The sequence below is a fragment of the Clarias gariepinus genome, chromosome 10 (assembly GCF_024256425.1).
Source record: "Clarias gariepinus isolate MV-2021 ecotype Netherlands chromosome 10, CGAR_prim_01v2, whole genome shotgun sequence".
Taxonomy (NCBI): domain Eukaryota; kingdom Metazoa; phylum Chordata; class Actinopteri; order Siluriformes; family Clariidae; genus Clarias; species Clarias gariepinus.
In genome coordinates, this window is record NC_071109.1 from 19,233,696 (window position 1) to 19,246,273 (window position 12,578).

At 35.9% G+C, this 12,578-nt stretch overlaps 1 protein-coding gene across 1 annotated transcript; it reads right to left on the minus strand.

Annotated features, from left to right (window-relative positions):
• Positions 1 to 1,455: 1,455 nt before the first annotated feature.
• hprt1 (hypoxanthine phosphoribosyltransferase 1) lies at positions 1,456 to 10,741 on the minus strand. The gene is made up of 9 exons (XM_053506084.1): positions 10,583 to 10,741; positions 5,153 to 5,259; positions 4,781 to 4,964; positions 4,043 to 4,108; positions 3,848 to 3,865; positions 3,681 to 3,763; positions 3,502 to 3,548; positions 2,327 to 2,403; positions 1,456 to 2,218 (listed from the first exon to the last, which is right to left on the minus strand). Exons 1-9 carry the CDS (start codon positions 10,607 to 10,609, stop codon positions 2,171 to 2,173), a joined length of 657 nt encoding a protein of 218 aa, XP_053362059.1. The 5' UTR covers positions 10,610 to 10,741; the 3' UTR covers positions 1,456 to 2,170.
• Positions 10,742 to 12,578: the final 1,837 nt, after the last annotated feature.

A 12,578-nucleotide genomic window follows, 5' to 3' on the forward strand; every position in this document is an offset into this window, starting at 1 on the left:
TTTACACGCACATTCACACACTTGCATTTGGGAACACCAACCAGCCTAATCTGCATGTCTTTGGACTGTGGAAGGAAACCAGAGAACCTGGAGGAAACCCACTATGTAAACAGACGACGAGGTAGGAATCGAACCTGGACCCTGGAGTTGCAAGGCAAATGTGCTAACCACTAGGCAACCTTGCTGCCATATACAGTGTGTGTGTGTGTGTGTATATATATATATATATATATATATATATATATATAGAGAGAGAGAGAGAGAGAGAGAGAGTGTGCAAGAAGCTATGTTCATTTATCCATGGACTGCCTTTAAGTCTGTGTTATAGGTATTGGTTTTGTTTCTATTGTTGGTAGCTTTACTAGCAGCACATCATGGTTTGTAGTGATAAAGGAGATGCAGATCATGAGGAGCTGCTGGTAAAATTCCAGCACTATCTCCAGTAAAACTATCTTGGCACAAACTTTGTAACATATCGTTCAACTTTAAGGATCTGTGTGTATGAGCTGTGTTATAGCAGCACGTCAATACTGGAGTTGGATGTTGGGGAATCCAGTGTTACTGTTCTGCTCTAGTAAGGCATGTCTACACAAACCCAGGTCTCAACAAACATGTTCAAACAAATTACTGTATTAAGGAATAAAATTTTACTCAAAACACTATCTGTGTGGTATATGGGGTTGTTGATAAAGGACATTTTTGGCTTGAAACATCCCCTGTAAAAATAAAAAAAAGGTGGGACATTAATTTTCACTTCAGTGGTAATTTGTATCTTCATAATTGTATTTCATTCCAGATATAGTAAAGTTCATCATCTGATTTCAGCTCATACAAAGTTACACTTAAAGTGAGTAATGGGGTTATGCATGTCCTTGCTTATGAAAGCCAACAGAATTTCTCTGGCCGTTTGTAATTCCTACGAATTTTCCAGGATCAGGTTGCATGGAGTAGTGTTGATTCAGACACCACTCAGACCATCTGTGCACCATATGACAGTATTACATTCGATTCCATTACTTATTTTAAGAAAAGCTAAGGGTTGAAAGAAAAAAAATTAACTTTTTTTCCATGTTCAAATGAAATAATATTTAATGTCGTCTCTCAATTATTATTATAATTTTTTTTCAATCTAATACATTGGTATACAGTGATCCAGTTATATTGCCCAACAACCTGTTAGCCAAAGCTGCTTCAGAGGTGTGATGCTGCCTGGGCAACAATGTGTACATCTCAACCCATAAAACAATTTAGAATTAAATATATAACCCAGATTGCTTTATATTACCCTATAATCTCATACACCCGCTAATGTAAATTGCAACTACATTTAGAAGAGCTCACATTATTTTTGCATGTTTTTGTTACCAAAAATGTATTGGATTCAGCTGTTATTGTGGCCATATGACTTCTCATAAGGCACCATAACATTGTACCCCCCTTGCATTAAAAGTTGAATGTGCTTACAGAAGCTTTAATAATCTGTAATATGCAAAGCATATCATAAAAACAGAGCATAATAACAGAGTTCAATAATAATAATAAAAAAAAAAGACAAAGGGTAAACATTCTAATTGTGGTCAAACATCTTTTTGGATCCATAATACAGCTGTCCATCTCATTTTAAAATCCAGACAACCAGAAATAATTGTGCATAAAAATTACATTATTTTAAAAAAGAAAAAAAGTTAATTGATTGTTCATATCATGGCATTTAAAGTGGAGAAGTTTGACTAGTAATGCATTTTTGTTCAATGAGCAAAGACGAGATTAATCTGATCAATTAAGCTCTTAAATTTAAGCTCTTAAGGCTGTAAGCTCTCCAATCAAGCTGCATAAAGTTAATCTTGAACATAGAAAAAAAGGGCAATTATTTAAAAATTATACAAAATAAATTAAAGGAATATACTACCATATATATATATTTTTTCTTTTTCTAGTTGAATACATTCAAACAAAAATACATCTGTGATTCAGCCGAGAAAAGCTTGGGATCACAGTACGAGTGAACCATCATGCCTTGAAAGGAACTACGTCTCTGCACTTTTCACTCCTGAAAAAAAGGAGCTGTGTCTGCAGCAAACAGCACTTGTTAAAATGACAATCCAGATGTATTATTAAATGGTCATCCGTAAAAATTATGCACAGCTAGAAGGAGGAGGTGCAGACCACCTCAAGCTTTGTACTTCTCTTTTCCTGTTTCACTGATGACACAGATATGCTGAAAGGTAAACCAGGAAAAACTGTCAGTATAAGCAGGATATCTGGACGCATGCTTGCTTACAAATATATAGATATTTAAGGGTTTCTTAGAAAAATGCTAACTTACATTTAAATCTCTAAAGTACTCATTGTAATCTAGTGCGTAGCCCACCACAAATTTGTCAGGGACCTCGAATCCTACAACTAGGAAGAAAAGCAAAAAGAAAATGAGTAGAATACAAGCCATATGTTGTCTTGTGACCATAAAAAAAAGGAATCTCTTAAATATTTACAACGTCATCAATAGGTGCATTCACATGGATTCAATGGATACACTCATAGTAGGAATAATAGCCTAATCGGAATAAAAATATGTGCTTTGTAAAAATATCTGTCGGAACATCTGGCCTGATCAGAATGAGAGGGGATGTAAAATTTCGATAAACCAGGAAATAATACAGCTACCCTAAATATAGCCAGCTAGCGCAGCAGATTGGCAGTGCTCTCTTGGGATGGAGGGATGGCATACCTGCACTCTCACATCAATTATGGCGACTATAAGCTCACGTAAGCGGACGACTAGCGCTTTCCTCCGATTGTGTTTGACTGACGCACTGTAAACGTTCATCAATATAAAGTCATTAATAATCTTCGCCTCCCACCTGGTTAGCGGTCACCTTAATGGGATTGTGACCTAATAGAGAGACGGGTTGGAATTAGCCATGTCTAAATTAGGGAGTAACATTAGGTGAAGTGATGTGCTTCTGAGAGGAAAATATTGCTTTAGTTCCTGATCGGTAAACTCCAACATATCTGCCTTTATTCACTGAGGGCAGAGCACTGTGTTGTTGTTTTTTTTATCATATTTTGTACATACTTAAGCATCCTACTAATTACATATAAGAATTCTTGTAATCAATCATAATGCAGAAGGTGGCATTTATCAGAAAACCTGGGATGCATAGCCCAACCTCACACTGGAGAAAAATACAGATGTCACACTACAAATATTTGTCATATTTCCGGCAGACTAATCGCTTTACAGCGAACAGAACCACGTTTCTTATGTCAAAAGACGTTTATTTATGCTTTGAGCTTGTAAACACGTATATCTTATTGGATTATCACCCATGTAAGCCTTTACGCAGAAATTTTCATATATAATTTCAAATAAGACTAAAGAAATACTGTCCATTTAAATGTAGCTAATACACACAGATATTGTAAAGAAACACTAATCTATGGAATCAGCAATTAATGTGTTTAATTCAATAAATTATTAATTTTAATGATTCAACTTACAATCAGGTCTGTAGCCAACACTCCTTGGAGTCCTCTTCACAAGTAAACTAAACAAACAGAATTTTTTCTTTGCGATTGTGGTTTTACCAATAAATCTCACACATGTCAAAATGTTGGATCTCAAATACTGACTGTTCTTAAAAATGTGGCTTTATATCCCTTCCCATATTTCTCCTTACCTGGCAACCTTTACCATTTTTGGATTGTACTGCTTGAGGAGTTCTAACAATGTCTGCATCGTCTTCCCAGTGTCAATTATATCCTTAAAAACAAAAACTCCATTAATGACAAACACCATAAATGATGAGACATTATAGTATGTAATGTACCATGATTTGACTCATACCTCAACAATCAAGACATTCTTCAGTGAAACATTGGTGGGTGGGTCAGAGAGAGACGGAGAGAGGTCAGTATTTAAATAATTTTGGACACTTTCAGCTTCTATAGCTCAGTTTCTCTGCTTTTTTTGTAAATGTTTCTGTATTTGTAGCACATTATTAAAAACAAACGTAACAGCTGCATTCTTCTTCTCACTTACCTTCCCTGTGAGAGTGGACAGATCATCTCCACCAATGACCTTAATATCGCCTGTAGACTGGTCATTCTGTAAGTATGTAAAAGAAAAATAAGTATTGCTGGTACTAATATGTAAAAAAATCAAATGCACTCCCTTTTTACACTCAACAAGCATACTACATGAACATTGAACACTGCTTCTGTACGAACAAAATGCCACTTTTATTACCGATGTACTGGGAAAGCTGTAATGACCTCATGTTTGTGCAGTTTGTAATTGCATAGGACCGCAGCCAATTTGGGTAAAAGCGAGTACATGTAAAAAGTCAGTAGTGAAACTATTGATTAAATGGCGATTTCACCTCATTTTTACCTGGCAATCTTGTATCTGGTTTGGATTTTGATTAAATGTAGATGCATGGGATTACAATTATAATTCCAGTAGTTGCTTTGTGTTAATATGCAAATGGGCACATTACATTTTAGCATCAGCTTCCTGTTTTTGTTCGTTATTTTCAGTAGTGTTAGGAAATTGTCTGTGCATGTGTAGGGGTACTGGTGAGGGCTGTACAATTTCAGTGACTGGATTAAAATATGTTTTAATGCATCTTTTTTTTTTTGCATTTTTATGTGGATAATCTCAATCTGAACATAATCCTGGTCGGTACGAGCCACATAAAAGACCAAGTGTTGCTAACATGATGCATGTTGAACACAGGTGAATACGTGCAAAAATTAAAAGTCACTTTTTTTGTTTTACTTGGTAGCTTTTGAGGCGAATAAAGTCCACAGTCATTGGAATGGAGCGATCACTGTTGCGGTTCAGTGCTTTGATATAGTCCAGCAGGTCTGCAAAGAACTTGTAGCCTCCTTTGAGCACGCAGAGGGCAACAATGTGGTGTCCCCCCATGTCCTTCATGATTTCTCTGGCCAGTCGCTCAGTCCTGGAGGAATCAGGGCACAGTGAAGCTGCTGTATTCCGTTTTACGTTCAAAGTCAGAACTTTATCAGTTTTCTGGACTTAGACAAGCAAAGGTCATTTACTCTGTTATCTAAACTTGTGCTAGTTACTCAACCTTTCAATGACTGAGAAAAATCTTTCATTTGGGATTGTTGGATGTTTGTCAAATACCTGTCCATGATTAGTCCATGAGGTATATAGACACGTTCCAGGTCAGAAGCATAGTGCTTTGGTATGCAGAAGAGATCAAGATCATAACCCTGTTCATCATCACCGATCTGAAATAATAAATTATATTACTGGTTAGTGTCGGTCTGAATTGTGAGACAGAAGTTGCACAGAAGTAGGGGAAGGTTTTAGACAGTCATTAACCCACCACTTGGGTCATATAAGCTAGAGTATTAACATACACATCACAATCTACACTGCTTTTTCAAGAACATTTAAGGAACTGATAAGACATTGTATATGTGCCTTTATAATACAGGTAATACAAAATTAATACACATCAATGCCAAATGAAGGCATCTTACACAAACTTCACAACTCAGTGTGTTTAATTTATTACTCTGTGGTGTAACGTCTTCAGTCTATACTGTACACTGAATCAAATGTTCTAAAAGACACTAATGATTTTAGGACATTAGCATTTACTATTAAAGCAGAATGATAAAATGTCCAATTTGGAAATGTTTTATACTTTAATTTTCAAGACCTTTTCCCAACAGGCCTGGGGTTTTGATTAAATTAAACTTAACCCTGCTAGATCTGGTGCATGGCAATGGCCTCATCCCTCTTAAAACATCCTAGGAGCAGTATGCAACAATAGGTTTCAAACTTTATGCAAATTAGTTCAAAATACAATTGGGTGGGGTTAAATAGTTCTTTATGGCACAATCAGGTTGATCAGATTGTCTCTTTTGTCTGAGTAGGACAAGCCAGTACTACTCATTCTCTGATTTGTTTTCTTCTTTAGAATATGATCAATGGTCTACATAATTTGTTTCAGTATAAAAAATATAAGGAGGAGATGTTTTTTAAAAAAGTTCCATGAAACATGATGCAAGCAAAGTGAGATTTATATTTTAAGGCTAAACTTGGACTGGGGATTAAATCCAAATTTAACCAAGTTTCTGATTTCATGTGCAAGGTAAATAGCTTATTAAAATAAAATTGCACCACATGTTTATAAAAAGCAGCATCCTGTTTGGTAATGTGTCGCATTAGTAAGGCTGGTGTCAGTTTTACATTGTTGTTGTCTCTGCAAAAGTGACTCAATAAAAAGACAATACTGCAATACTGAGTCAGGGCCTTTGACTGCTGGTTGCCAAGTTTGCAGGACCAAAAAAAAAAAAGAGAGAAAAAAAAAGTCCCACCTATTAATCAAAGGGCCTTACTGTACATAGATTGTGCTTGAACAAACGTAACACAAAAGCAGAATATGTTCAAATGGCTGAATTTTATTTAATCTTTGTGTCCAAGCAGATCACAAGACTATCATGTTCCAGGACAAAAACTGCAGGGCGTATAGGATCTAATCTGTGTGTGTTCTTTTACCTGGACAATACCTCACCAGCACACTTTGACTGGCATGCAAAATCAAAGAATCTCAATCCCATTAAAGGAATGCTGGAACAGCAGGTTCAAGACACTGATGGAATTCTTACACGGCAGGACTGGTGTGGTTATAAGGCAAGGTGTAATGTAACCAAAAAACGAAGAGAAATGACAGAGACGACATCATGCAAGTAAAAGAGTTTATAATTCTCTTTAAAATGTGACAAGAAGCTCCTAATATTATCTGTAATGTTTGAACTAATCACCAAGCCGTAGTACAATATTTTAAGCCACATGAACCTTGTTGGGGTAATTACTGATGCAAGTACGTTTGTCATGAAATCATGTAAGACAAGCAGATCCGCAATCCCCGATTTTTCAGTTTATTTCTGCATCATAAGATATAATCAAACATTATATGAGGGGAAAAAAAACGCAGGATGTGCCATTATTAGAAAACAGCCGTATCTTTCCATTTTACCTGAACAAAAGTACGAGCCGTGTTTACCTTTTCATAATTACATTAACCATCACTGAACAGACACGAGACAAGTTCATTAATAACACAAACAAGTAGAACTCAATGTCAACGGTGCTGACAGACACACCCCATTCTAGTCTTTCTTGTTACAAATTTGTACGTCACAAATACCTTTTCATCAAAACTTGGAGTGTGCTGGGATGCGTGTGGTGACTAGGGGTGGTTCCACTTAACCATTAAGATGCTCATGGACTGGGCAAGTTTTCCTTGCCACAGTTGCCCTCAGCTTGCTCATCACTGATAATTATAAGGTTTGCATAGTTTCTTAGATTTTTTGTATTTTCTTTTTTCCCCCTTTTTTATTCTGTATGACCATTTTAAAAAGTGCTATATAAATAACATTTAAATTAAATTGAAATCAAAATGGGAGAAAATATGGTAAATCTTTTTTTTTTTTTTAAAGAGATATGACCTTGTTGTGACCTGAACCCTGTTTGGATTGATTCCAAAATATAATCATATGGATTTTGCTGGTACAAATGTCATTTTCCTATAAATGTTACAAACATTCAACCACTTGTTCTGATGGATTTCGGACAGATGACTGGACAAATGGACTAAAAATACAGAGAAACTGAAATACACAAAGTCATCTGAAGACTTTCCCATGGTGTTAGTCAAACATTAGTCATTAGTATTATATAATTTAATCTTTGTTTTAATTAGCCCTAAATTAGGACGATTATCTGGCATAAAAGTCTTTATGAAGTTGTTACTATAGAAAATAATGTGTTCAACATAAATTGTTTACATCAATTAGACTCTATATGGTTTAATATTTACCCACAAGTATGAATCCTTTCAAGTCCTTCTAGATGTTATATATTGGTGTGTTTTTCAAATTCTGGAATAAAATACACTTTACTTTAATATTCTGTTTAACCTTTAACTTTGATTACAGTGTGCTGGCCAGTTCATGTGTGAAAATGTTTCCTCATGCTCCCAGAACCACATGGCTTCCTGAAATATGCCTGTCACATCAGGGAAGACAAAGTATAATGATCGTATAACCTAATCATTCAGTACATTCAGGTAATAAATGTAATAACTTGCACAATTGGTTGACTAAATACTTTTTTTACCCACTGTGGTCATTCATGATTTTTTCTAATCACATTTTTTCTGTAAATTCAACAGTTCATCACTATCTTTGCCATGCTTAATAATGCATTCAACAGTTTTTAATCCAATTGCAATAATGTGATCAGTTGCTTTTATAATGCAAATTTAAAGCATGTCTATCAAATCCCTTTTACTGCAAGGTCAATTTTTAACTGAACTGATTCTTGTAGTTAGCTGAATAGATTAAAGGTCAGTGATGTCCCATCAAAGATTTTTGTTTCAACCCTGTGTTCTAGATTGTGTCGATGTCGTATTTTATTCTAAAGTTGGTAGACAATTAGTCAGCTTAAGATCTCCCACTAAACATTATAGCTTGCATAAAGGCTACAACGTTTTTCAATGATCTGTTACTTTCCTCCTAAAAAGAAAATAAACCAAACCTTTTTGTATTCGCTTTATCCACCCATTTATAGCTCAAGTGAATGCTGTGAATTTGTTGTATGACTGACACTTGGGAGAAAAAACTATTTTGCTTTTGGTTCTTGTTTCTTACACAGCTCTCTTGCATTATTTCTGTTTTCTTTTTGATTGCTGTATTCTTTGCCAAATTAACTTTAGTATTTGCAGTTCACAGTTCTCAAACCTTGACACACAGACAGCCCTTATCTGCAACCTAAAGGTAACCAACAAAATCATGGTGGGGGTTACCCAGTGCAAACTTTCAAGGCATGGTTTCTTAACCAACTATATTCAGATGGTTGTGCATAATTTTCACTAGTAAGCAAAATTAATGTGTGAACAATAAATGTTAAACTGTTATTCATTTGAGCTTATATAACAAAACATATAAGGTCTATTATTGGGATGACCTATTCATTCTCTCTACCACTTGTCCTGTAGAGAGGTTTGCGGGAGTCTTGGAACCTGGGGCACTCAGGACACTATTCACCAGTCCAGGGCACACAAAAGCACATACACTTGCACTATGTAAAATAATGAAATGCCAATTTGCCTAACCTTCGCCTCTTTCAATGTGTAGAATATGGAAACTCAGCACACAGACCTGAGGCGGGACACTAGGGCACCATGCCGCCTGATGCCATTTCATTTGTAATATAAATATTTAATGAGATTAGATTGGTTTAGCATTTAAGCTGAACAAGTTTTTATCAAAAATAACACTAAACCACTGAACCACAGTGGTTGTAATTACATTATTTTATTTTAAAAATAACTGCATTAATTGTATATTATTCTTTTAAAAAATGGTTGCATACGAGACTGCTGAAACCAACTTTGCCTTCCATACTTTTGCAATCATGGGCTTTAGGAAGAAGGGGCTCCCCACATTCTCTTTTGTGCTGAGAATGTAAGAAAATGCTTAATGTGTCTCATCATATTAAGTTTTCATTACTGCTTTTTTATATACACTAAAAAAAACACAGTACATATGGCATTAAGTAACAACAGTCAATTGTACAGAGAGCAGATACATCTTAATGATAACTGTTCACAAGAGATTATTGCATATTTTGGATTCCTTCAGGATTGTTTTAAAGTGTAGAAAGAAATAATAAGAAAAGACCATGGAGTTAGAAGGTGTGTCCAGACTTTTGACTGGTAGTCTGTATGTTCAGTATGTGTCTGCATACGTCTGTCTCAAGGGTTTTAATATCAACAGGGCAATATTGGATTCAGATGAATTACTCAAAGAGATTAAAACAATATACATTTTATAATGTTTAAATGAATGAGAAGTAGGTGTTGTAGGATACAGAGAAATCTACTTGTAAAGTCATCAACATTGGAACGTCATGACAGAATTCACACCAATAACGCCAAAGATCAAAGTAACCAATTTACCGTAATGACCTCCATCAGCACATTCTGTTACTTACAGGATTCAGACTTTTGCAGAATGGCGTTACTTCAAGTTTATTAAGATTGTTTTTTTTTATATAACTAAAGCTATCCTTAGTTTATGACTAATAGAATATGTATTCAAATATAAAGAAAAATGGGATTGAGGTTGATGGAGATCCAGACACCCATATGTAGCCTAATTCCTGATACACCGTGTGATTGTACAGTATGATCTAAAGCGTGGAGAGAGCAGCAGGGTTTAATCTCCATGTGCCATGCTTGCCATAAAGGCGCGCGCGCGCGCGCCCCGAGGCCCTAAATCTATACGTGCTATGCTAGCTGCACAAAACATTAAACACCAAACACTAGACACCTAAGGAAAAAAAAACATTTAAACCCCCGAAAATCTGTAATATTTTGCAGCCATAGGGTTAACGCTTTTCTAGGAAGCTGAAACGTGATAGAATAACGTGTGAGATGCCTGTAGCTGCAGTACGGCGCTACCTAAAGCACCGTGAGAGTATAGACAGGGTGAGGAATGAAGAAAAAAACCGCAGAGGGTAGACAGCAGTACATACCACCACACAGGAATTGCTAGACGCCATGGCCAAACCGTCAGCCGTGTAAAATTCACCGCCTTTACTCGTTCCACTGCAACCCGGTTTGTCCTTTTTTATTACCCGGGAAGAGCAAGCTCAACGCGCTCTGCTGCAGGACACACTCTGGGGCTTCCGCACGGCGAGCGGGCGGGTTTAGAGTAAATACACAGGGCTGCGTCCCAAACACATTATCATTAATGCGTAGTGCACTAGGCAGCGCGTAGAATCCATGCACGATGGAGCGCGCATGTCTAGAAAGTGTGCAGCCATTGGGTGTTTACATTAGGCGTGCTGCCTGCTTGAAAGAGATTGGTAAGTATGTTCATATGTCACGTGCTCAAAATGTATCATTTTCATGTTAAAGGATATACGTAATAATCCCCCCGCGTATTCTTTGCAAAACATTGTACTTTTTTAAATTACCTCCCAAAATATCACATTATCTCTGTAAAATCCAAAACCTCTTAAACAAGTTAAACCTAATAGAAAACCACAAATCTTCTTTTTTCTTGTCTAGACATTCAGATTAAATCAATGATACACTGTGATTTATCCGCATTTACTTAAGTTTATTTTATGTTTTATTTGTATGTTTGTTTCTTTATTTAGTATATTTTTATTATTTGTTTACACATTTTTGTGCACACAAGTTTGTTTATACTATCTATCTTCTATTTATTTTTGGTTCTGTTAACTGTGGACAACTATTGTATTATTAAATTTAAAATAATAATTTTAAAAAATCACCATTTTTTCAATACCTTCCAGGTCATATGACCCCGAACTCTAAACTAGTACCAAAATGAGCACGACAAGGTACATCTCTCGAAATCCCAAGATATTTCTTTATTGATTCTTATGTATTTTTTCATTATTCAATACATTTAGGCATTTGGCAGACACTCTTATCCAGAGCGACTTACATTTTTATCTCATTACACATCTGAGCAGTTGAGGGTTAAGGGCCTTGCTCAAGGGCCCACCAGTGGCAACTTGGTGGTTGTGGGGTTTGAACCTGGGATCTTCCGAACCGTAGTCCAATGCCTTAACCACTGAGCTACCCCTGTCCCATAATTGAATGTAATTCAATACTTTCCCTGTATTATCATGGATGAAGATAATGAAAAAACAAACTAGCAAAACAAAGCATTTCAGCAGGGAGAAAGTGGAATGTATTAGACTTATCAAGCCAGTCACCGGACATCTGAAGGACCTCTTTAACACAAATGACCAAAAAGTGTTTGATAAAAGCCTGAAAAACAAATAATGTAGGTTTTGTGTTATCATATAGCCAGTTTGAGGTAGCTTGCTATGCAACCAAAAAGTGTTATTTACTTTAAGAATATCTGCTCTAATACTTGTGCTTACTTGATAATCAGGTGGCCTGTCACCAAATGTGCAGGTAATTTAGCATATATACAGTAGATGTACATACATATCAGAAAATTAATTCTGAAATTCAGTTTTTTCTTTTCATCTTTTGGTTCTAAGTCTAAATGTTTTCAGTTTATATCGAAAAAAATAATTGGCCTGTTACAATACTAAGGGAACAGTATATGGTGGACAACGAAAGAATATGAATCCTTCTAATAAACATATTAACGTAATTGTGAAGAAAAATAATACATGGTTTTAAATTTTCTTTTACAAATAAATCTGAAAAGTGTGGCACGGATTTGTATTCAGTCCCAGAGTCAATACTTTTGCTGCAATTATAGCTCCAAGTCTTTTCTACCAGCTTTGCACATCTAGAGATGGAAATTTCTGCTCATTCTTCTTTGCAAAATAGCTCCAGCTCAGTCAGATTGGATGGAGAGCGTCTGTGAACAAAGCTTTTTAAGTCTTACCACAAATTCTAAATTGGATTTAAGTCTGGACTTTGACTGGGCCATTCTAACACATGAACATGCTTTGATCTAAACCATTTTATTGCAGCTCTGGGTCGTTGTCCTACTGGAAGATTAACCTTTGCCCC